This window comes from Diprion similis, chromosome 12 (genome assembly GCF_021155765.1).
Source record: "Diprion similis isolate iyDipSimi1 chromosome 12, iyDipSimi1.1, whole genome shotgun sequence".
Lineage (NCBI taxonomy): Eukaryota > Metazoa > Arthropoda > Insecta > Hymenoptera > Diprionidae > Diprion > Diprion similis.
The window spans coordinates 5,436,987-5,457,773 of NC_060116.1; the positions used below are offsets into that span (position 1 = coordinate 5,436,987).

The window sequence follows — 20,787 nt, forward strand, 5'->3', positions numbered from 1 at the left end:
TGTTTGGGAAAACAAGAACAAATCATTAGGTGATGATAATACAGCTAATGAGAATACCTTTAACATTTATAACTTTAATCTGATTGGATTTCTCAACACTCTCAAAAAAAGTTTAGCATATATTTAAAATACCCTGGCTACAGAAAAGCTCCAAGAGATGATACTTTGGTTTAAGATCTATGCAGGATGTGAATGGATTGGATTATTGATCGTACAAATATACTACGGTTCAATATTTTCAAATTTCGTGAAAGATTATGAGATAAACAAAACTCAAGACGGTTTTCTGCAAAATAAAGCCTCCGAAACTTGAGAATCTTCTACTGTGATGTTTCGTAAAATAAATGTGTGTGTGTGTCTGTGCGCATAAAAAAAATTAGATTAAGCAGTTTAGGTACATCAATTTGTTTTTACAGATTTTTATTGGAGCCATACATTACACTTAGCTTTACTTTGTGTCATTTGTTATTTGGTAAGCTTAATTTTTGGCTCATAAGGTAGTCAGAAGGGTGAGCTTTTCGTTCAGCTGTAGTTGAGTTTTGATTAGCTGGGAAAGAGCAACAACCATGAGGAGATCCTTGACATTGCTGTTAAACATTTGATCGAACTGATCAGCTGACATTTTAGGTACCGAATGTACCATATCCAACAGGGCTCGCCCAACCTGTAATTTTATGTTATTTTATTCAATTGCTTATTTTCAATAATTGATTGTCCAGTATTTTTCGAATATGTACAAAGGTCATTCAAAATTCTTGATATACGAAGTGAAATGTTGCCCAGTACATTTTGAATTATTTTCATTCTTACTGGTATCTACGTCAATTTATTACCTGATTGTCAGGAATCTGTTTGCCTGCCAAAACATCATCTACGTAATTAAGGACCTGGTCCACCAAAGTCAGCAGTTTTGTGCTAGCTTCGGCTATTTGTGCCAAGTCTAACATTGGTTCCACTCCCCCCTGCTTTGAAATTGCTTGAGTCGGAGGTAGTGTTTGGGTTTTAGCGCATAGTTGTAGCCCTACAATCTCAGGTTCATAAGAAGTGACCTGTTGAAAGTACAAGTACAGTTTATCACCACTGTGAACAGAGCAACTGCTAGCAGCTGTACCTGACAAAGGTGTCACAAGTATTTTTCTGACATCTGCTTGGAAACTTCAATTTTTAAAGCGTATGGAGTGCACGTAAAGTGTCCCATTTCTGAACAGTTTGGTGAAACAATTTTTGCGCAAACACTGGGGAATTCTTGGGCACACACATACTCTTATACTCTTAAACGACTCAATCGTCGCGCAATATATTGTCTTGTATTAAGTGAAAGTTTTTTAAGAAGCGCCATTTTCGATGCACTGTCAGTAGGACACTTGGTGCTTCTTAAATCAAATTTTCCTTTACAGATACCGGAAAAAATAGCTTTATCATATGATTACAGTGCTCGCCTTGGCTCATGATGCATTCACACATGAGGCTGGAGCTAACAGCCAGAATTAGCAGCCCAATGTTCTAATGTTTATTCGAATTATGTAGTAATCTCCGAAAGTTTAAATTTTGTGAAATATCTTGAACTTCCGATACTTTTATAGAATTATGAGGTTGAAACTGAACTGAATTTTTCTATTTTCAAAAAGTTGAACACATTTCACTGCTAACTCTGGCTGCCTATCTTCAGCTTCACAATTACGCACTTGTAACACAATACATTATTATAGATTCCAAGAGATGAATAATGGAACTCAGTTTTTTCACAGAAATATGGTACGAGTCAAAATCCATAAAACTATTATTGCTAAATTGAGTTGCTTCAATTTTTTTTACCTGAACTCTGACAGGTGTAAACATACAACCCTGCTTGCCATTTGGCACACCCAATTGGACGCATACGTATGCCTTGATACCCATTCTAGTAGTGTTGGCCATTGTTGTATCCAGAGTTAAATGAACTGGATTGTGACATTCTCGGGCATAATACTCATGGATGACAGATGAGTGATTTGTAACCTGGATCACAGGGAAAAAAACTTGATGAATATACTTATGTTGCTAAAATCAAGGGCATAATTTTCACTGTTGGAAATTATTATCTTGTAAATATATTTGAGATAGGAAATAATACAACTCTTGACGTATATACCTCTTTTCCAGTGGCCCACCAACCCACTATACTTTCTTGGGCATTTACTCGGTGATTTAGGTCGTATAGATCCATTGCGTAGTTCAGCTCGGCTTCGACCTGATCTGCATATTCCTTGTGAGGTACACAGAAGCAATTTGTTACTTCAACAATGCCCTTCTCCACCGTCCCTATGAAAAATCATGATAAACACGTTTCGTTGAGATAATGTCTGAACTCACATGACAATTTAAGTAGTGATTGCAAGAAAAAGGTAAAGCATTTTTTCGGGGGATTTAATTTTTTTCAAATTTTGCTCAAATTTCTCACTTGCAGCAGACATGATAGTTAATGAATTATAATGTTTAAAAGGATTGATTATATGGAAATATGTGACATGTGGAAGGTGACGTCCGACGTTCATTGGTCTATCAGCTGTTACAATTTCTGAGAAACCGTGCGAATATTCGTAATTTTATTATGTGTTTCTTCGTTACCAAGCAGGGTCCCGATGACACGGTGAGAGTCGGCATTTCGTCGCTCGTAGGCATCAACTATTTGAAATAAAACAACTGGGTGCACCTTGACAATGAGGTTAAGCGCCATTTTCGGTGCGTCAAAGTTGATCAAAAGAGATATTCGCTATAATCTTCAGTCAACGGCTATAATTATAATAACGATGTTAGATCGTAAACCCAAACATCGAATCCTGCTACCTCTAGTAGCAATTACAGTTGTGCCTCACTTTTCTTGGTTCTCATCAACTTCCGGCGGTTAAGTGTTGTTTTGTCCGCAAAATGACTGCCGTTATTTGAAACAATACTGAAGTCGTGACGCTAACATTAGCAAAAAGATTCCTCATTGGGATGATCGATAGTGCTGTATTTTGTAAATCAAGTTTAAAAAAAATGGATTTGGTTTGTATTTCACTAGTGTACCGTTGGTGCTGTCTCTCGTGGAATCGACACGAATCTAACGGCATACAAGATAAAAAAAAATTAGGACTTATTCCTATCTAGTGCCTTGAATGGTTCATGGCCTTTTCCTCTACCGCCGGTTCAATCACATCTTGGCGCGAGTAAGCACTAGTTCTGAGCATTGGAAAACCGTTGATCGGCTGTGAATGCGGTTCTTTTATTTTCGGTGATATATTATTAAAGGAGTAAAAACGATTGTTGATTCGTGAAATTTATTGCAACGTTTATTGTAGGTCAGAACAGCTAAGATGTTTTGGGGTAAGTACTAACAATTGCCATGTGTTGCCCGTGATCGCAGTAGCCGGTTATTTCGAGAATGGCGTCGCCATGTGATCTACAAAAAAGATTAAAGCGTGCGAGTTAAGAGCTCCATGCGTGAGGATGAAACTCCTCGTCTAACATCAGTCCGAATAAAAAAATGACCTATTAATGCAACTACCTAAAAGTACATTAATGTTTGTTTCAGGATTGATTATAGAACCGAATAAACGGTATGCGCAAACCGTAGAACGGTCGTTTCACGTGTCCATGGCGAGCTTGGACATTAATACTGGAGGTACAAATCTTCTACTTTTCGTTTTCATACCGAATTTGGTTTAAATTTTTCTAATTGTTCTAATCATGCGGTTCTTATTCAAGGCTCGTACACCGGGGCTGTTCAAGTAATGCTTCATTACGAGAGTCGGACTTTCCTTTTATGCACGCTGAACAAAGGAACTGCACTGCAAGTTCCACTGGATCTCAATTTCCAAGAGGGAACCAAAATAGCCTTTAGTTCCAATGGTAGCGGTCTTGTACATTTGACAGGATATCTAGTACCAGAAGAAGACGACCTAGATGATGAACTAGAAGAAGAAGAAGAGGACATTCCACAGCTCGTTGGTAAACCAACTAAACGCAAGGCCACAGATTCCATTAAACAATCTCAGAATCATTTGAAACGTCTGAAAGAGACGGAAGTACAAGAATCTTCTGACGAAGGTGATGACGATGATGATCTAGATGAAGAAGATAATGGAAGTGATTCAGATGAACTGGAAGGTGTGCTATTGGATGGGGAAGAGGAGGAAGATGACGAGGATGAAGATGAAGATGAAGATGATGATGAGGGGGAAGAAGAGGAGGAAGAAGAGGAAGTAGTCAAACCCTCATCAACCACAAAGAAACAAAAACAACAGAAGCAGCAACAGCAGCAACAAGCACCACCACAAAAACAACAGAACAAAAAGCAAGAAAAGCAGAAATTACTGAACGGCAAAGATGTCAAACAAGATCAGAAACAGCAAGATAAACAACAAAAGAAAAACAAGCTTGAACAGCAGGTCCAAGCTTCAAAACAGGAACCAAAAAAACGAGTAATTGAAGGTGGTGTACAAATAGAAGAATTAACAGTTGGATCTGGCCAGCCAGCAAAGTCTGGAAAGTTTGTTTCAGTTTATTATGTAGGACGGTTTAAAAATGGGAAAAAATTTGATTCATGCAGTCAGGGAGATGGATTCAAGTTCCGTCTAGGGAAAAATGAAGTCATTCAAGGATGGGATGTTGGTATTGTTGGAATGAAGACTGGTGGAAAAAGACGCATTACAATCCCACCAGCTTTGGCGTAAGTAATAATTTGAAATTTTCCTGTTTGTCGAAACTTCAATTATTCATATTCTACAATACGTAATTTAGTTTTGGCATTATTAATGATTTATCTGACCTAACTTATTTCTGAAATTTTTGAAGACTTATTAGTGAGTAAATCCCAGGGCTCATAGTGCATCACTTTTCTCAATTTCAATGAATTTTTTTTGTCACTATCCAGAGAGAAGTAACTTTTGTTAGGTCGAGTAAAAATGCACCATTGTTGAAAATTGATATGGCTAGGTCTGGAAAAGTTGTGGATACTGCGTGTAATTACAGAAAATTCTTTGCCGCTTGAAGATTTTTTGAAGATTTCAAGTTACTGACTGAGAAACCTAGTGACTTAGTGCTTAAGTATTAGGAATCTACTCATAAAATTCAAGTAGTGAACTAATACTCCGAAATTACATCTTCAAATTTTTAGAATAGGTGATTTTTTATTCTCTTTCTGTCATTAAATGGACACTTGAAATATTTGGTGTCACTTTTGTTAGTTTTTCTGCCCAAGGACACTGCTAGGAACCCTGAAATCCGCCTTCCATTTTATCAACACCATATTCACAACTGCTAACTATCCCCATAATATTAAAATTAATAGAAAAGCAATCCATTTATTTGTTTTGTTCTAGATATGGAGCAAAAGGTTCACCGCCAGCTATTCCACCCAACAGTGTACTTGTGTTTGAAGTTGAACTTAGGAATGTTCATTAGAACTTAGGTATACTCCAGAAAATTGTGGATGAACATTTCAAAAACAATTAACTCTTACTATCTCCACAGTGTACCTCATGCATTTCCGACATGTCTGGTGATACTTCTTAAACTTTTCAGGTATAAAACTTATAAGTACATTTTATTTTTAATACAATAGTTTTTATTAAATAACTACCATTGTTACACTCGCATACTGAATTTATTCAAATACAAACGTGATGACAGATTTGAAAACATTCAAAACAAAGTGTAACTTATGACATTACCAATCTACTTTTCCAAAAATATGTGAAATCGTATTGCAAATATGTAGTTTGATCTATTTTTATTGGCAGTTTTAGGCAGCATGATCAAGTCAAAGTTCCAATTGGGTTATACTTTTTTTTGTTTATGATAACTGGTTCATAAAAATCAGTGTTTGTTACATTTATGTAAAACGAACTGGACGCAATCATCACAAGTTACAAGCCCAAACTTATTCTCACATACATATATTGAAACAAATCTTAGATCAACGTGATGCAACTATATGAGTACCGTTGTTTTAGAGCCCATGCGATTATCTTAGTAATTATCCAACCAGTGAACTACAATTATTGATTTTTTATGAGAAAATTGGAACCTAACGTTTATAAATAAATTAAATTATATTAAGAAAGTTTGAGATGTTATTTACAGTGTGATTCCTGCAAAGATGAGACTTTATGTTACATTTTGGTTAACAGCTTTATTTTTCGTAAATTTTGTACCAACACTGTATTGCAGGATTAGATACAAACTTGAAATTTTAAAGTATTCTATTAACATTAATAAAAGTTCAAATTAGATATAACAAACTACATCTGCTGCATTTGAATATTCCTAGCAGTAAAACATGATTTTTATCACAATCAGCTCGTCTTACATAGCTGATACGAAAATTCAATCAGTTTTATCTGCGATCCATTTGATCTACATGTACATACCCAAAATGATTGCTAAAAATTTCTTATTAAGTATATAGTAACAAATGTTAGTTCTCTTTAAAGTAAAGTGGATTCTTACATACAATGGTGCAGAACTTGTATCAGTAGCAATAATAAATGAAAACTATCACCCTAATTTACAGTTGGCTATGGGGTACGAGACTGAATTAAGTTCACTCGTTAAAAAGAAACTGTAGCAGAGCTATAGTATGGAAATGTAAATTATTTCATTTGCTCGGTGAAATCTATTTCTCAATCAAAATAATATTTCACATAAAACCAGTCAATCGACTTTTGTCGACTTCTGACTCCTTGACCACGAAAGAGTACATCCACCATCATTACACTCTTTGACTAGTTGAGGTGGTCCTTCTGATTGCTTGTCATCTTCATTTTTTATTTTATGACGAAAGTTCCAGAACTTTATAAGTAATGGTTGTACCAAGTAGCGCCACAAAAGTAGGACCACTGGTGCAATCACACATGGAATGCAGACCATTTTTCATAAGTTGACTTAAACTGTTCGATGAGAGGTGTGATCAATCGAAATCTGTAATAACAATCAACACAACTATGTAAACTGATTAAAAAGCTCAGCCTGTATTTATGACAGAACAAGGGAGGCCAAAAATGTTTGCAAATTGATTGTAACGAACAGGATCAGAGCATTCGATTACGGGAATGTAGAACAAATTTAGAGGTTAGAATTTGGAGTCTGTATCCAGTGTACGGATAAATTATGAGATAAATGAATTATGTCGAGTTGTAGAGCATTAATGGCCTTGAAAATTGTACTATCTAGAGCATATTTTTATTTCTTGGCAAATATTAATAAGCTTGCGATGTGTATCGTTGAGGTATTTTTCAATTATCACTTTGAACATACCATGTGAAAAAAAATTCTCTTTGAACAGTCTGGCATGTGAAGGAAATAGAACACGTTAAATGTGGTCAAAACCTGTGGAAATCGAAACCAACGTCAAAACGATCAACACTATCAGAGTCCCGCGGCGGTTATTCAGTCACTTGACTGCCCAAACGTCATTTATCGTGCAGTCATCTGGGATGATTCGAAGCAATTCAGAGTATTCCGACCATTATATAAACACTATTCAGAATTAGAAATGTCGATTTGCTATGAACCATAGACATATAAGAGTAAACCATGGGCGATAGTCGCGTAAAAAGGGGAAAGCTGCATTAGAGTCTGTGTAGGCATCTTTGTCTGGCACTGAATAAGGATGCCTATGGCTCCAACCTCTTAGAGAGCAAGATAATGCGGAGAGGTTATTCATAATTTTTTGTCTTCGAACACATATTTATTTGAATAAAAAATTGAAAAATATTCTTCACAGTAACTTGTTGATGAGAAAAAAAATGAATAAAGTTATACAGTTGTGTACGGTGTACAGCTGATTACTTCGATTTCTCACGCATAGGTGGCGACTCAACGGTTTTTCCTTGTAACTTTCTCGCGAGTGTACAAACTACAATCCGGTTGATATATAACCTGGATTGTTGCCAGACGCGAACGTTGTAACATATGGTATTAAGTCCGTATATGGTGTGAGGTAGTTAGGTTATCGGACAAATAGCGTTTTTTATTTTTTTTTTTGCGGTGGCGCGTACATGTAATCTGCAGCAAGCCTTTTTTGCACGGCATTCAGCGCTCGTCTCAAGTGGGAGTGAGTGGGAGCGTAAACAACAGCTCTTCTCACCCTTTCTAACGGCCAATCTTTAGCGCCAACTTCAAACTCACATTAAGACTGACGAATTGAGAGGAGTGTGGTTTGAGGAATGGAGCCAACGATGAAGCCAAAATATTTGGTTATTGTAAAATTAATCTTTATTTCAAAGAGGTAAGAATATTTCTATGGCATTCGACATACCGTTATTGAATATTGAAATAATATTCCAGTATCCAATCGTAAGATATACTTATTCTTAATTAAATGTCACAATGTTGATTAACATGTATACTCAGTCAATACTTAATGCCACATTAAATTTGTATTCTAAATTATTTAGTAAATCAGATCATTTTTGAATTGTGGTCAGACTTTTTAATGCTTTGAAAACGCATTCTGATGAATCGACTTGGTCAATGGCATCTTAATCCCAATAACGTTTTTAAAAAAGTTTTTACTTGTGTGAAGCATAGTTCAGTCAATGTACAAGTTGAATTAATAATATTTACCAAAGCATTGTTGTTACATTTTGAACATCTCTAAAAGAATCTATAACAAGTTTTTTTAAATTGGCATTCCCAACGCCACAAAATTAAAAAAATGTCATCTTGCGCATGTACCAGTCCATTGGTATCTGCATACTGTTTCATAATGATAAATAATTTGTAATTTTCAAATCAAGTATTGTCTTGAATCACCAAAATTTGCTTGCACTTTTCACGGGTATGTTGCGGCAGGTACCTTTTACAGAGAAACCCAACAATATAATGAATGGCATTATTTTCAGTAAATTATTCAATGTGACATTCTACGTATTCATGTTATTCATTTGCAATTAATAATTCAATGATACTGTTTCATTTGGGATAAGAGGTGGTACGAAAAGTATTTCACTGTGTTTAGCAAAAGTCTTGTTCCAATCATTTTCACAATTTGAAATATTCGATATTCTTGAAAGGTGTATGATATAAACATGTCCTAGACCAGTTTGAAATTGCTTTGTAGACAGATCTAAATTGAAGCCGTGTTCCTGACACATAACTGCAATAAGGTTTTCAAGCAGATCCTAATTTAAACGTCTGGTACACAATTTATTCAGTCCATAGCCGCCTCGTAATTGTTTTGTCAAATTTTAGACAGAATTAATTGTCGGTACTAATCCTGATAAACATGTGGTGATCAGGTTTGGAATTTGGAATTTTTTAGGTTTGTAGTGTAATTTCAGATATAGCATGATATGATTTATTTGGCACTGTCGGCTTGAGAAGAAGTTTAGTGAATCAATTGATGTATCAATATCCAAGAGAAACTGTCCTCTCACGTTATTTTCGAAGCACTTACAATTGAGTCCACAATTTTGTTTATTGAGACAAAACTTTTGAGGAAACGTGTACACTGTAAACGTCTGATAATCGAAAATGTTTGCCTGTAATTTTTGTATTGAGATTTAAGTTGGTTTGCTCACTGAGTTCGTATATTTCTCTCAGTCCATTCCAGTGAACCATTCCCCTTTTGTACTCTAATAGGTATTTTTTCAAATTGTTCCTCATACACTTGAGAAGATGCAGTGAATGAAATATGATGCAAATGTTGTGACCATTCGATGTAAAGAAAAGATTATTCCGCGACTATTTACTTTTTTTTTTAAATCCAGGATAGTTAGGGCCTGATAAAAAATTATAGCTTTCAATACCAGTACTATTAACTTAACAAACTGCATCTAACATATTATGGGTTTTGTTAGAAGTAACCTTAGCAGCTAAAAACCAGTGCCCAACAGCCTCCCTTACATTGCTATTCATCTACGTAATCATACACTCAGAAAGTTTTTGCTGTATTTAGCGTACGTTCATTACCATCATTCTCTACTCCGATGAACTGATCAATGTTTTCGTCATCGTGGACTTCTGATATCAAGAAAACTTGGTTGAAATGAAGAGACCCAACTTAATCTTTTAACGGACCAGGTGTAAATTCATCTTTTGATTGTACTAAAACTACAAATTGTCGTTGATATTTGTATATTACCTTTATGGACGGTAAAGTAAAAATTTTGCAGAAAACCTATAGGCCTTTGGAGACTTCTATTTCTTTTGATTCGGTTTTTTTTGTGGTATCTAATTTTAATCTGTTAATTCCACTACGCAATGCAGCTATCGTTCTGCTTTGAGAATTGCAGCGCACTGTTTAAACTTATAAAATTGAGACATATGTAGTCGAGCATGTCTTATCGAAATTTATGTAGAATTATTTGAAGTGATAGAGAGAGTAGTAGCATCAAACACGCTTACTTTGTAACAAAGATTCGATTTTATTTATATACATTCTAATATGTAGCTACTGGGTTTTTTGAATCATTAATAATATTTACAATTATTTTCCTGTTCTCATCTGAGATTACTATTTGACCTACGTTATTGGCGTGTATATTGATTATCTGTGTTCGTGGGGGTGATGCTCTGTCCTGTTCCGCTGTTTCTGACAAATGTGACTCTGTATGATTATCTGTAATTCGGAATTCCATCTGTGTTCGTGGGGATGATATTTTATTTTCTTCTGCTGTTTCTGGCAAACGCGATTCTGTGTGATTATCTGTAACTCGAAATTCCATATGTGTTCGTGGGGATGATGTTTTGTTCTGCTCTGCTGTTACTGGTAAATGCGACGCTGTGTGATTATCTGTAATGCGGAATTTCATCTGTGTTCGTGGCGGTGATACTCTGTTCTGTTCTGCTGTTTCTGGCAAACGCGACTCTGTATGTTTACCTGTAATTCGGAATTCCATATTAACACATATATTAGCAAGAAAGGAATTGATCAAAGTAGAAAATACAAAATTTACATACCTTCAACAGATTTCTGGTTTTGTGATTTTTGGGACGATTTTTCGGTTGGTTTAATGGTTGGTAGAGCGTTTCGGATTAACAACGGCCTTGGGAATTTCTTTCTAATCTGGTCATTGTCAAAATGGTCCGTACAAATTCGAATGCTACCATAACAATTCTTTGGTCCGAGGAATTTCAACCATTTATCACGCCTGTAAACAAAAGATGGTGTACACTGATATATAACTATAGGGCGTAATTGAATACGTGCCGCACAAAGTGAATCTCGACTTCAAGAATAAATACATAATGTACCTAACATCGTTTTTATTTTATCCTCACCACAGAAATGGTTATAGAGTACTCTTCGACGGTTAATTTCGAGGTTAAGTTTGCTACGAAATATACTTTGTTTCAGCAAAGAACTTACGTTTCGGCATCCTTCGGTAATCGAAAGAAGGAATGATCTTTATCCATGCTAGACATTCTTCGGCATCCTTTAACATTGCACCTTAACACCATTTTCCAATTTTGATTTTCACAAATAACATTAATTTCAAGTCTGTTGGGTATTAACCAGCGACGTATAGTCCTGTGTTCACATTATTGGGCCTCCGTATCTGACAGTGTTGCCAAATGGCTGTTGCACAAATCTTTATGAACTTTGGGTGCGTTCCGAAATTAGCTTCCAGTGTTGTCAACTATCTTTTATCTCTTTTTCGCTGCCGAGTTTATTACTAGCTCCGTCTCGGTCCTAGGGAGTTTTTAGCGCTGCCAGCTAGTTTCGGAACGCACCTTTCATAAGTCTACGCACGAACCACGGGACCAACTCACGGCGCTGTCACGAGATGGCGCTGCGGCAACGAAATGCTGCAGCATTTTGCTGCCCGTGAAAATCCGGCCTTAGAACGTTCCGAGTATTTCCAGCGAGATCATCCGAGCGATCTCAACAGTTGGAACAAGTTTGAGGAAGCATTCGCCGGCGTAATTTTCATTATTCGCGTGTGAGAAGTGTGCGCGGAACGTCGCGGATGTCGTGTGTTCACAACGCGTATTCTAATTAATCGAGTTCTGTCATTGTGAGTGGGTGCGATTATGTATGTTACAAACAAGTTATGCGTTATAGCACGTTTGTCCAAAGTCATTTTCGATTCTGTTAATCGTTTCGTATTTGTTTTATTCTCATTGTTTCGTTATGTTGACGTTACTAACTTCAGCCTCGTGCGATGTGCCAGTCAGTGCCAGTTCAGTTTTTGTTCAAAATCACACTGATGATGAGCTGATATTCTGACAGCGGTAACCAACATGGGTAAGCTAATGCACACGATTTATTACATTCAGTCCCTGACATACTGCAGATTATTAAAACTGTTTAGCACTTTTAAGACGTCTTCTTTTAAAGAATGTGTATACAATACATATTGGGGTGGATCACCCAAAAATAAAAAAAAAATTTCTCAAGTGCGGAGTTCTCATAAAACTGTTGTTCATGATAAAAAAAAAAAAAAAAAAAAAAAAATCCCTGCAAATTTGTTTTCGATCGGCTCAGATTTAGAAATCTCGCTTTCGAGTTTTTGTTTTTACAGTGTAATAACACGTGAAAAAATGTTTACCTTAACGCACCGTCGATTTCGCGTGAAAATATTGACGAAAATGAAATATATCAAGAGACATTTCTTATAGGCGACAATATTTAGTACAAAAAAAGTTTTCGGGTATTTTATTCAATTTTTTTTCTATATTTTCACGCCAAATCGACGGTGAGTTAAGGTAAGCATTGTCTTACGTTTTATTTCAATGTAAAAACAAAAACTCGAAAATGTGATTGTAAGTCTCATTCGACCGAGCTCAATTTAATTTACAGGGGATTTTTTTTTTTCATCATAAACAACAGTTTCATGAGAAATTCGCACTGCAAAAAAATTTTTTTTTCAGTGTGAACCACATTGTTAATAACATGTGTGAACGCAATGTCTACATAATGTTGCAACCTGAAATCACGCAATTTGAATAAATTGCAAGCTTACCAATTAATTACCCACAATTCTAAGAATTCCTAAAATTTGGTAAATTTGTCGTGAAATGTCCTAAATTATACGAATTGCCCTAAAAATTTCGGGAACGTCCACCTTTCATCTAATTCACATTGGCATAGTGAAATATTTGACCAAATTGTTGTAATTGTGCACAGTCAGATCTCAAATTTGATCAACGGTCAGTATTTGTTGTCATCTGAGTAATAATCGTGCAATTAGTGATTGAATGAAAGACAATAGTTATTTGCTTGGTTAAATGGAACTTTTATTGCTAGTAAATAAGAGAGTGGGTAGGTAAAAATTAGTTAATTTGTACAAGTTCAGTAAGACAGATCACTAGTAAGTTATAATAATACCGATTACGATAACAATCGACATGCATTATTTTTCAAACCAACACAAAGAAATTTAAGTACCTAGTCTTCGGTGTCAATCCTACTTTGATTAAAAAATTGATGAATGGATAGACATTCTTCACCATAATCAACAGCCAGGGAAACTTGATGAAAGATATTGATTCGCGATGATTTTGAAGTATTGATATCAACATCAGTAAATGCAACCCATATATATATTTTCAAGTACTCGTAAACTGATATTTTGCCTGAGTCTTCGTCTCCCTCGTCACTATGTCTGCGCTAAAATTCCTGCTTTTCTACTCTTGGTATTAACGTCACATGCTTATTGATATTTGTCAGTAATGTCTCTTATTGAGTTTTTCATTCCAGCAAACTCATTTTCATTTTGACTCTGCTTTTATCTATTATGTATATAATATTGAGAAGATATTAATATAATTCAGAAAATTAGGTATGATTTTGATTCAATTTAAATGCTTTTTTAATAAGCATTAATGTTTGTGAAATGATTATATTGCCATTCAATTGTTTTCGACATTGTATGTATTTACTAAATTTGAGAAAAGAATTTCTGTCTTTTTCAAACAATCTACACCCAGGTTAGATTAAATGGTGAGTCTGCATCGACAATAAAAATAAATTATTTGCGTCGTGGGCATCTGAGTGTATTATAATTTGCGATTTTTCAATGAATCATATTGCATTAATATTGAAGTTACGTGGATCATCATTTTTTCCACCTGTAAGAAAATAGTCTTATTTGAGGAAAGAGAAAACATCGAATTTCAATAGCATTCATTTCAATGCATAACATTCGGGCATTTTGACAGTGTGCTACTGCGATATATCTAGCCAGCTAGCCGAGTTAATTTACATACCACGGTTCACCTCTTTGTGGTATTGTTGCCAGAACTATGCTCTTGAAACAGCACTTATGATATTGGTAGGTTCCCAGATGTGCTAGAGCATTGAAAAATCTAAAAGAGTTCTAGAATCATTACCAGATACTGATAAAACTAATTGCTGAGTTTTATGACCAGATTCTACTTTTTTTCACAAGTCACTCAACTTCATGTATTAATTAATTTAATTTATCTGTTCATTGGGAATAAATATTCAAATCTCCAATGAAATTTAAAGCATTCACTGAAATAACAATGAAGCTGTGGGCTATTTTAATGATAATGCTGAAGCTAGTCACTGATTCAGAACAGAAGAACTTCATACATGCAGTGATTTTTATGGATAAGAGCACTCGAATCTATGGCGTTTTAACATTTCTAATACTTATCTTCTATTTTAAGTAATTTGATCATGAAGAACAAAGTGTATGTAAACTTTCAGTGAATCGGTAGCTTGCTATCGGGGGCTAGCTTCAGTTTCATATTTCAATGTGGTGTATTATCAAAAAAATAAATAAATGGTTAGCCGTTGGTGCGTACACAAAAACGCTGAAATAACCAGTATTGATAAGTACGACCAATCAATCCAAGTAGAAAGAAAAGCTGATGAAATGCAACTTGACAGAAAGCTTTCACAGCCCAGGTATCATTTGTACTGCATGTTGCCATTCTTTAATTGTATAAACATTGACTTAGATTTTTTAAATCAGTGGTTTCTTGTTATTTATTTTTTTTCCTTATCTAGCTTTTCTCGAAAGTAGCTGTTTATTTTTTTTTTTTTATTAGAATCTTCAGTGTTCCCGGTGGATTGCAGAAAATCATATTGCCGTGCAGACGCATAATGGTTATCAATGTCAGCTAATTTGCGAACTGAAGAAAAACTATTCTTAGAACTCAGAATTTTGTTTTGTCTATGTTTCATAATTGTCCTAGAATTTTTCTAAAATTCTCAGTGTCTCGGAAGACTGAAAAATCTAATTTAATGTTGATGGGGCATGTCCATAATACCTGCAAAAACGCTATGCATTGCAAACTTCAGCCAGGTTTCTCTCAGACAATTTCGTTTAACCAAAACTAACATTTTAGCAGTGATAATGTAATATATAATTTCAACATTTATTAAGTTCTCTGCACTTTTGTAACGGAACGTGGAATAATCTTCTTTCAATATAGAAACGGGAGCTTTAAAGCACAGAATTCCGGGCTGTTCGTATCCATTTTTTCAAATGAAAATAATTTTCACATTTTCTTTCGAGTAAGACGGTACTTTTTGTGCGTGGACTTGATACCCCGCGGTTTTCAGGCTTCGTTCATTTCGCCATGAAATCCGCCAGGTAGCGTTACCATAAAGGTACTCGAAATGCAGCGTATTTGAACGTCGATATCAAAAAGTATCCTCTTTGGTCCATATAACAAGGTACACCACTGATATATATGTATATATACTAATCAACGACGTGTAGTATGGATTGCGCAATCCCAACATAAATGCTTTCCAAAAGCATCCGCTAGAGTTAGACAAATAGAAAACGAGGTGGGGTCAAAGAGGATAGGTGGAAGCCAATTGCTTTCTATTTCTAAGAATTTTATTGGCTGTGTCGTATTCTGCGCAGCGTGCGCTAGGGACGTAATAAATACAATTATAACAGTCACGAAATGATTTGAGGTGCGTCATTATATGTCTTCGAGCATTTTCGAGTACGAAAAAAAATTGTTAGTCATCGGTGTTTCGATTGTTTACAAGTGCTTCATTTGTAAACGTATAATACGCCTTGAAAATCTCGTGCGCTGACTGAATTCTTCAGTCATTGGAATGTTCAAAAAAAAATTTGGATCTTTAGTATTCGAAAAGCAGGTTTTCAGAAAATTGTCGGCCTGTCCTCTCTGTCTGACTCGAAAAACACTCGCGATGACCTCGAAAACAACTGGATGAAAAATTCTAGAATTTACATGACTTCATATTCAAATGATGATCATGAAAAATTGCCATGTACTGAGTAATTGAAGTATAGGATTACATTTCCTGGCGTTATTCTCGCATGAAACAAAAAATGTTTTTGGGTATTTTTGTTCGGCATTGCATGTATAAGGGTGCCATCCGCAACTTTTTAGCATCAGGACCGTAAAAATGAATGAAATTTTACTTTATCGGTAAAAACCTTGGAGGATATACTACTGGAGATAACTTCGCATGTATGTATGTACAGAAAGTGTGGCGGACAAGTGAGAGAGAAAGTTATATGTCCGTTATGACTTGTCTCGTATACTTGATTGGTTGATACGTTTCCTCTCAGCCAATAAAGTACAGAGTAAGAGAGACGGAGTATCCCGAGTATATCTCTAAGGTATATTTCAATCAAGTTAGCGTAGACTTTAGGCTCTTCTCCTGGGTTTCGACCAGCTAAAAATAAAAAAGCGGTAAAAGTAAACTTAGCGTGCGATTAGATTTATTTAACAATAAGTTTTAACAAAAAATTTTGAGCATTCAGAGTCCTTGGCCTGAGTCGATTAGGAACAGACAAAATCGACATCAGCGCTTCAATAGTCACAATGGAACTAACGAATCACGTGGTGCACTGTGTATGTCATTTACATTCAAACTTTCCCACGCTGTACCATGTGACTAAAACTAAAATCTGTTTCTGATAGGCTATCACCCACGTGGGCCGTTATTTAACTTCAGGTATTGCAACGCTAGTGTTGATTTTTGGGGCTTCTAATCGCCCTAAACGATTTCCGTGTACACTTAGAAACGACTAACTATGTTTCTTCTAAATGAATAAATTATATTTGTTTATATTTATTAAGTAAATTAGTCTAAATTCTGCCAATTCAGGCATCGAATATCAGTTGTAGGTTTGTTACGTAATTACATATACATGCGAATACCCCCACCACGGAGACTTCTCACGGCCCTGCGTAAAGCATGTAAAAAGCCGGAGATCCCGTGTCTGCTTTTAGGTTACTAATAAAAGATCGCTTAATTTTAATTGAGGTTTCATTATCACCGTCATTCGAAGAATAATTAATCACAGAACAATATTACTTATTGTGAAAAAGTAAGTGCGGAATATTTCTCACTTCTGTACTAATTTCTGTCAATTTTATAGATAACTATATGTCGTTGAGAGGGTGTCCTAGTTGATTTCGACGTTGACGTATATATCTCGAAATATTAACGTCCACAAATCTTAAACGCGAAAAAGAGCTCACAGTCTCATTCTATATGCAATAAGGAACACAAATACTAACGCATTTTTCATAGACGCAAAAATTAAGAAATGGCATGGATTCTACGAAATCGCAATAGTAAATTCGTAGGATTCATGTAATTTCTTTATTTTTCCGACAATGAAAATGTAGTTTAGTCTTTTTGTTCAGGAATGTGTGTCGAATGAAGTTGTCGAGCTCCTTTTCGAATTTTATCCACTTTGACTTTGATATTTGAAGATATATAAGTCAACGTTGAAATCGACCAGGTCATCCCCTTAATAACATGAACGTCTTAGCAGGTGCGATTTATTATAAAGATCTCATAAAAGTATATATAAATTTACGATAACGAAACAGAACATACTCGGTTTATATCATCACTCGTGATTCCAAGGAAATTTCACTGTCGGCAATTATCATACATACAGCAAATATGACGTGAATTTAACCGGGTTGTTTTCATCAAAACTACATAGATATTTATTTTGCCAATTTCATTTAACTTGGAATTATTTCAGCATATCGATAACAAGGCAATCGTTTTGGATTGTTTTCCAGATGATTTCAACGCGAGGATTAATAAAAATATGTGCGTATGGATCATTTGCTATGGTTGGGGTTGTGTTGGTACTTCATGAGGAGATTCAGACACGTATTCGCAAATCCGTATGTTATACCGATGCTTTTAAATATCTTCATGATGATACAGGAGCTATGGATTATTTTGGGCAACCCATAAAAGCTGGCTATGCCAAAAGCTTTACTGAACCTGATGATCAGTCCGACTCAGTCCTTTGGTATAAAGTTCCGCTGAAAGGACCGAAAGGCAATGGAACATTGCTTTACAAAGCTATTAAGGACCAGAAATGGTTGTTGTCTAAGGTAGAAGTTGAGTTGGAAAAAATTCCGGGGAAAAGATATCTGATAATAGACAATGTCGAAACTATTGTAGAATCTAGCGAATAATGTGTCATTTATACAGTAAGTTATTTAGAGCGAAATTTTTTAAATAAAACAATAAAACTGTTTTGCAAGATTCGTTTTTCTTGGAAATTTGCGTGGCCTGTGTTTTTTTTATAAGATTTCTTATGCGCTGCTTATCCGTATTTGTCAGGTAAATAAATCGTGATGACTTTGTTGAGGAATAGTTTTCATGTTTCCCAATTTGTGAATCTTTTTTTTTCTTAATATCACATTGTGGAATCAGGGATATGAATAAAACTCCACAAAAGTTAATGATTACATTTATATATTTCAGCTAGATACAAATAAATCTTGTTCAAACAACTTGTTCAGAATTATTGGTTGTAAAAATTCTGCGTGTCAAAGTTTTCCAGTCATTTTTATTTGATAGTTGTTTGCTCATGCTAGAATCAAATGAAGTTACGTATATATTTACATAAGACCAGCTATTCATATAATGAATTATAAAAAGACCAATGAAAAATTTGCGAATATTTATCATTCTGGAAAATTTTTATTCAACTTCATCTTGTCTTGAACGATTTTTTTAGCTATCATTAATATTCAGATTATTTCGTATTTTCATTTTTTTGCAATTTTCAAATTACTTGCATCTGTTCGATTAATAAGTAATCATAAGACTTTTACCATATAATTGTTATTGGATTTTTCAGTTTGTTAATTCTATTTATCATTTGTTCACTTAATCTAATCACGGAAGTTATACACAATAAATGGTGTTCATATATTTCATATACAATATACATAAATCTTACTAGATGGATGAAAATGATTTGTGGCGCAAATCATTTTTTTGAGACAATGGTTTTAATGCCCATTAATTGGGTAATTGTTAGTATTTTTCGGAATGTCGTAGAGCTCTACATAAGAGTTTAAGTATCAGAAGTGTCAAAAATAGTTTACATCCAAGATAAAATTTGTGTCCCTAAATTTTTTACTTAAAATGGAACTGACAAAAGCAGTAGAAAATTGTTGTTTATACAAATTTTTGACGTTGCAATCTTCGCCTCTTTCTACCAATACTTGACAATTGAATGACCATAAGCAACAGGATGTGGCCAATGAGGTCCTACGACGACTGGTCCATGAACGAGAGGTGCCGGAGCAATAAGTGGTACCGAAACTACTGCAGGTCCATGACTGACGAGAAGATGCCTCTTATCACGGGCCTCATCATCCAACGGAGCACTTGTGACAAATACCACGCAGAATAGCGCAGCGAAGAGAGTTAGCTGCAACGTAAAAGTATCCCAACAGCATAGATTAGACACTGTTTAGCCAAAGAAAGATTCCCTTTTGTTAACAAAATCATTTTCTAATTTATCGGTTCTATTTATTTCAGTTGAATAAAAAAATTCAAGCCATTCTAAACTCGATCGAATACTGACAATGGGCTTAAATTAAATTATGTGATGAAAGATGAATTCTAACTTCTTCATTCCTTTTTTCTATTTGTAGGAAAGAATGAAAATCATTCAAATAATGTTGAGAAGTTGAATGCTGATATACATCCTCATCTTTTTTTTATCCTACAAAATTTAACTGTGTGAGGCATCTAAACTGTTTTTGTCACAATACTGTAGTCTAGTACTCTGGCCACTTGTGGTTTAATGTATAAAAATGGATCTTACCAACAGCTTCATGGTTTAAATTGTACTTGTAGACTACTTCGAAGATCAAGTCGTACTATACTCTCTTCGATCCGTTTCCACAGTTTATATATGCTGTGGAAAGCCAATAAACAGCACCATGGTCAATACCTTTGTGTTAACATATTCCTGATTTCTTATTGTTTAATTTATAAATTAATACGTTGTAGATGTAGTCGTATGTGTTATTCTTAGGTGCACTTATTGAACACCTTATATTGATTTGTCCTTAACTGTGATCAATGCAAGTATCACTGCTTCAATCAGCATACATAATGAGTTTCGCTCTTCTGTGTAACGGGATATCTTGAATTTACATGCGATCTATAAAGAGATAATCATGAAATATTATCACTACCGCAATCATTAGTTTCTCACGAGTGTTGAAATACGTATTATTTTTTTCAAAGAGTCCCTTTACAAAAAACGTGCTCAAATTTTGATATCAATTTTTCCGAAACTTGAAATCGTTAAGTTGATTGAACTAGTACATGATTTACACAGCCAAGTATTATCCAGTTGAAGAGTTATTTATTTATTATTTTTTTTTTTTTAATATGACATAATACTTTATTCATTTTGTAATTTTTAAATTTTTGTCATAAGACAAGTCTATGTTGCCTGTACGCAATAGTACCTCATTATTCATAGATGGAATGATCTTGGCATGTGATATCTATCAGTAATACTGTTTCTGAGACCTTGATCTAGAAAAAAAAGTAGCAATTATACTACGTTT

General features: G+C 34.9%; 3 protein-coding genes and 2 long non-coding RNA genes across 5 annotated transcripts; 2 read left to right on the top strand and 3 right to left on the bottom strand.

Annotated features, from left to right (window-relative positions):
- Positions 1 to 403: 403 nt before the first annotated feature.
- LOC124413441 (eukaryotic translation initiation factor 3 subunit F) lies at positions 404 to 2,766 on the bottom strand. The gene is made up of 5 exons (XM_046894004.1): positions 2,608 to 2,766; positions 2,132 to 2,301; positions 1,816 to 1,998; positions 834 to 1,049; positions 404 to 664 (listed from the first exon to the last, which is right to left on the bottom strand). The coding sequence occupies exons 1-5, from the start codon at positions 2,714 to 2,716 to the stop codon at positions 491 to 493; spliced, it is 852 nt and encodes a 283-aa protein (XP_046749960.1). The 5' UTR covers positions 2,717 to 2,766; the 3' UTR covers positions 404 to 490.
- A 392-nt stretch (positions 2,767 to 3,158) lies between these two features.
- On the top strand, positions 3,159 to 6,641 carry LOC124413095 (46 kDa FK506-binding nuclear protein-like). Its single transcript, XM_046893455.1, has 4 exons — positions 3,159 to 3,345; positions 3,554 to 3,643; positions 3,727 to 4,690; positions 5,343 to 6,641. Exons 1-4 carry the CDS (start codon positions 3,336 to 3,338, stop codon positions 5,422 to 5,424), a joined length of 1,146 nt encoding a protein of 381 aa, XP_046749411.1. The 5' UTR covers positions 3,159 to 3,335; the 3' UTR covers positions 5,425 to 6,641.
- A 3,765-nt stretch (positions 6,642 to 10,406) lies between these two features.
- Positions 10,407 to 11,495, bottom strand: LOC124412913 (THAP domain-containing protein 1-like). The gene is made up of 3 exons (XM_046893127.1): positions 11,336 to 11,495; positions 10,927 to 11,117; positions 10,407 to 10,846 (listed from the first exon to the last, which is right to left on the bottom strand). The coding sequence occupies exons 1-3, from the start codon at positions 11,425 to 11,427 to the stop codon at positions 10,407 to 10,409; spliced, it is 723 nt and encodes a 240-aa protein (XP_046749083.1). The 5' UTR covers positions 11,428 to 11,495.
- A 5,538-nt stretch (positions 11,496 to 17,033) lies between these two features.
- On the top strand, positions 17,034 to 18,619 carry LOC124413475. Its single transcript, XR_006929879.1, has 2 exons — positions 17,034 to 17,261; positions 17,974 to 18,619. It is a non-coding gene; the product is annotated as an uncharacterized LOC124413475 (long non-coding RNA).
- Positions 18,620 to 19,199: 580 nt separating this feature from the next.
- Positions 19,200 to 20,454, bottom strand: LOC124413474. The gene is made up of 2 exons (XR_006929878.1): positions 20,031 to 20,454; positions 19,200 to 19,631 (listed from the first exon to the last, which is right to left on the bottom strand). It is a non-coding gene; the product is annotated as an uncharacterized LOC124413474 (long non-coding RNA).
- Positions 20,455 to 20,787: the final 333 nt, after the last annotated feature.

Excerpts from the sequence above, each read along its gene's own strand:
- LOC124412913 (XM_046893127.1), bottom strand. The coding sequence starts at position 11,427 with ATGGTGTTAAGGTGCAATGTTAAAGGATGCCGAAGAATGTCTAGCATG. Across the intron at positions 11,118-11,335 it reads TTACCGAAGGATGCCGAAAC|GCGTGATAAATGGTTGAAAT; the intron begins GTAAGTTCTTTG and ends TTTTGTTTACAG. Across the intron at positions 10,847-10,926 it reads AAACCAGAAATCTGTTGAAG|GTAAACATACAGAGTCGCGT; the intron begins GTATGTAAATTT and ends TCCGAATTACAG.
- LOC124413095 (XM_046893455.1), top strand. Across the intron at positions 3,644-3,726 it reads CTTGGACATTAATACTGGAG|GCTCGTACACCGGGGCTGTT; the intron begins GTACAAATCTTC and ends TTCTTATTCAAG. Across the intron at positions 4,691-5,342 it reads ACAATCCCACCAGCTTTGGC|ATATGGAGCAAAAGGTTCAC; the intron begins GTAAGTAATAAT and ends GTTTTGTTCTAG.
- LOC124413441 (XM_046894004.1), bottom strand. The coding sequence starts at position 2,716 with ATGGCGCTTAACCTCATTGTCAAGGTGCACCCAGTTGTTTTATTTCAA. Across the intron at positions 1,999-2,131 it reads GGTGGGCCACTGGAAAAGAG|GTTACAAATCACTCATCTGT; the intron begins GTATATACGTCA and ends CCTGTGATCCAG. Across the intron at positions 665-833 it reads AACAGATTCCTGACAATCAG|GTTGGGCGAGCCCTGTTGGA; the intron begins GTAATAAATTGA and ends ATAAAATTACAG.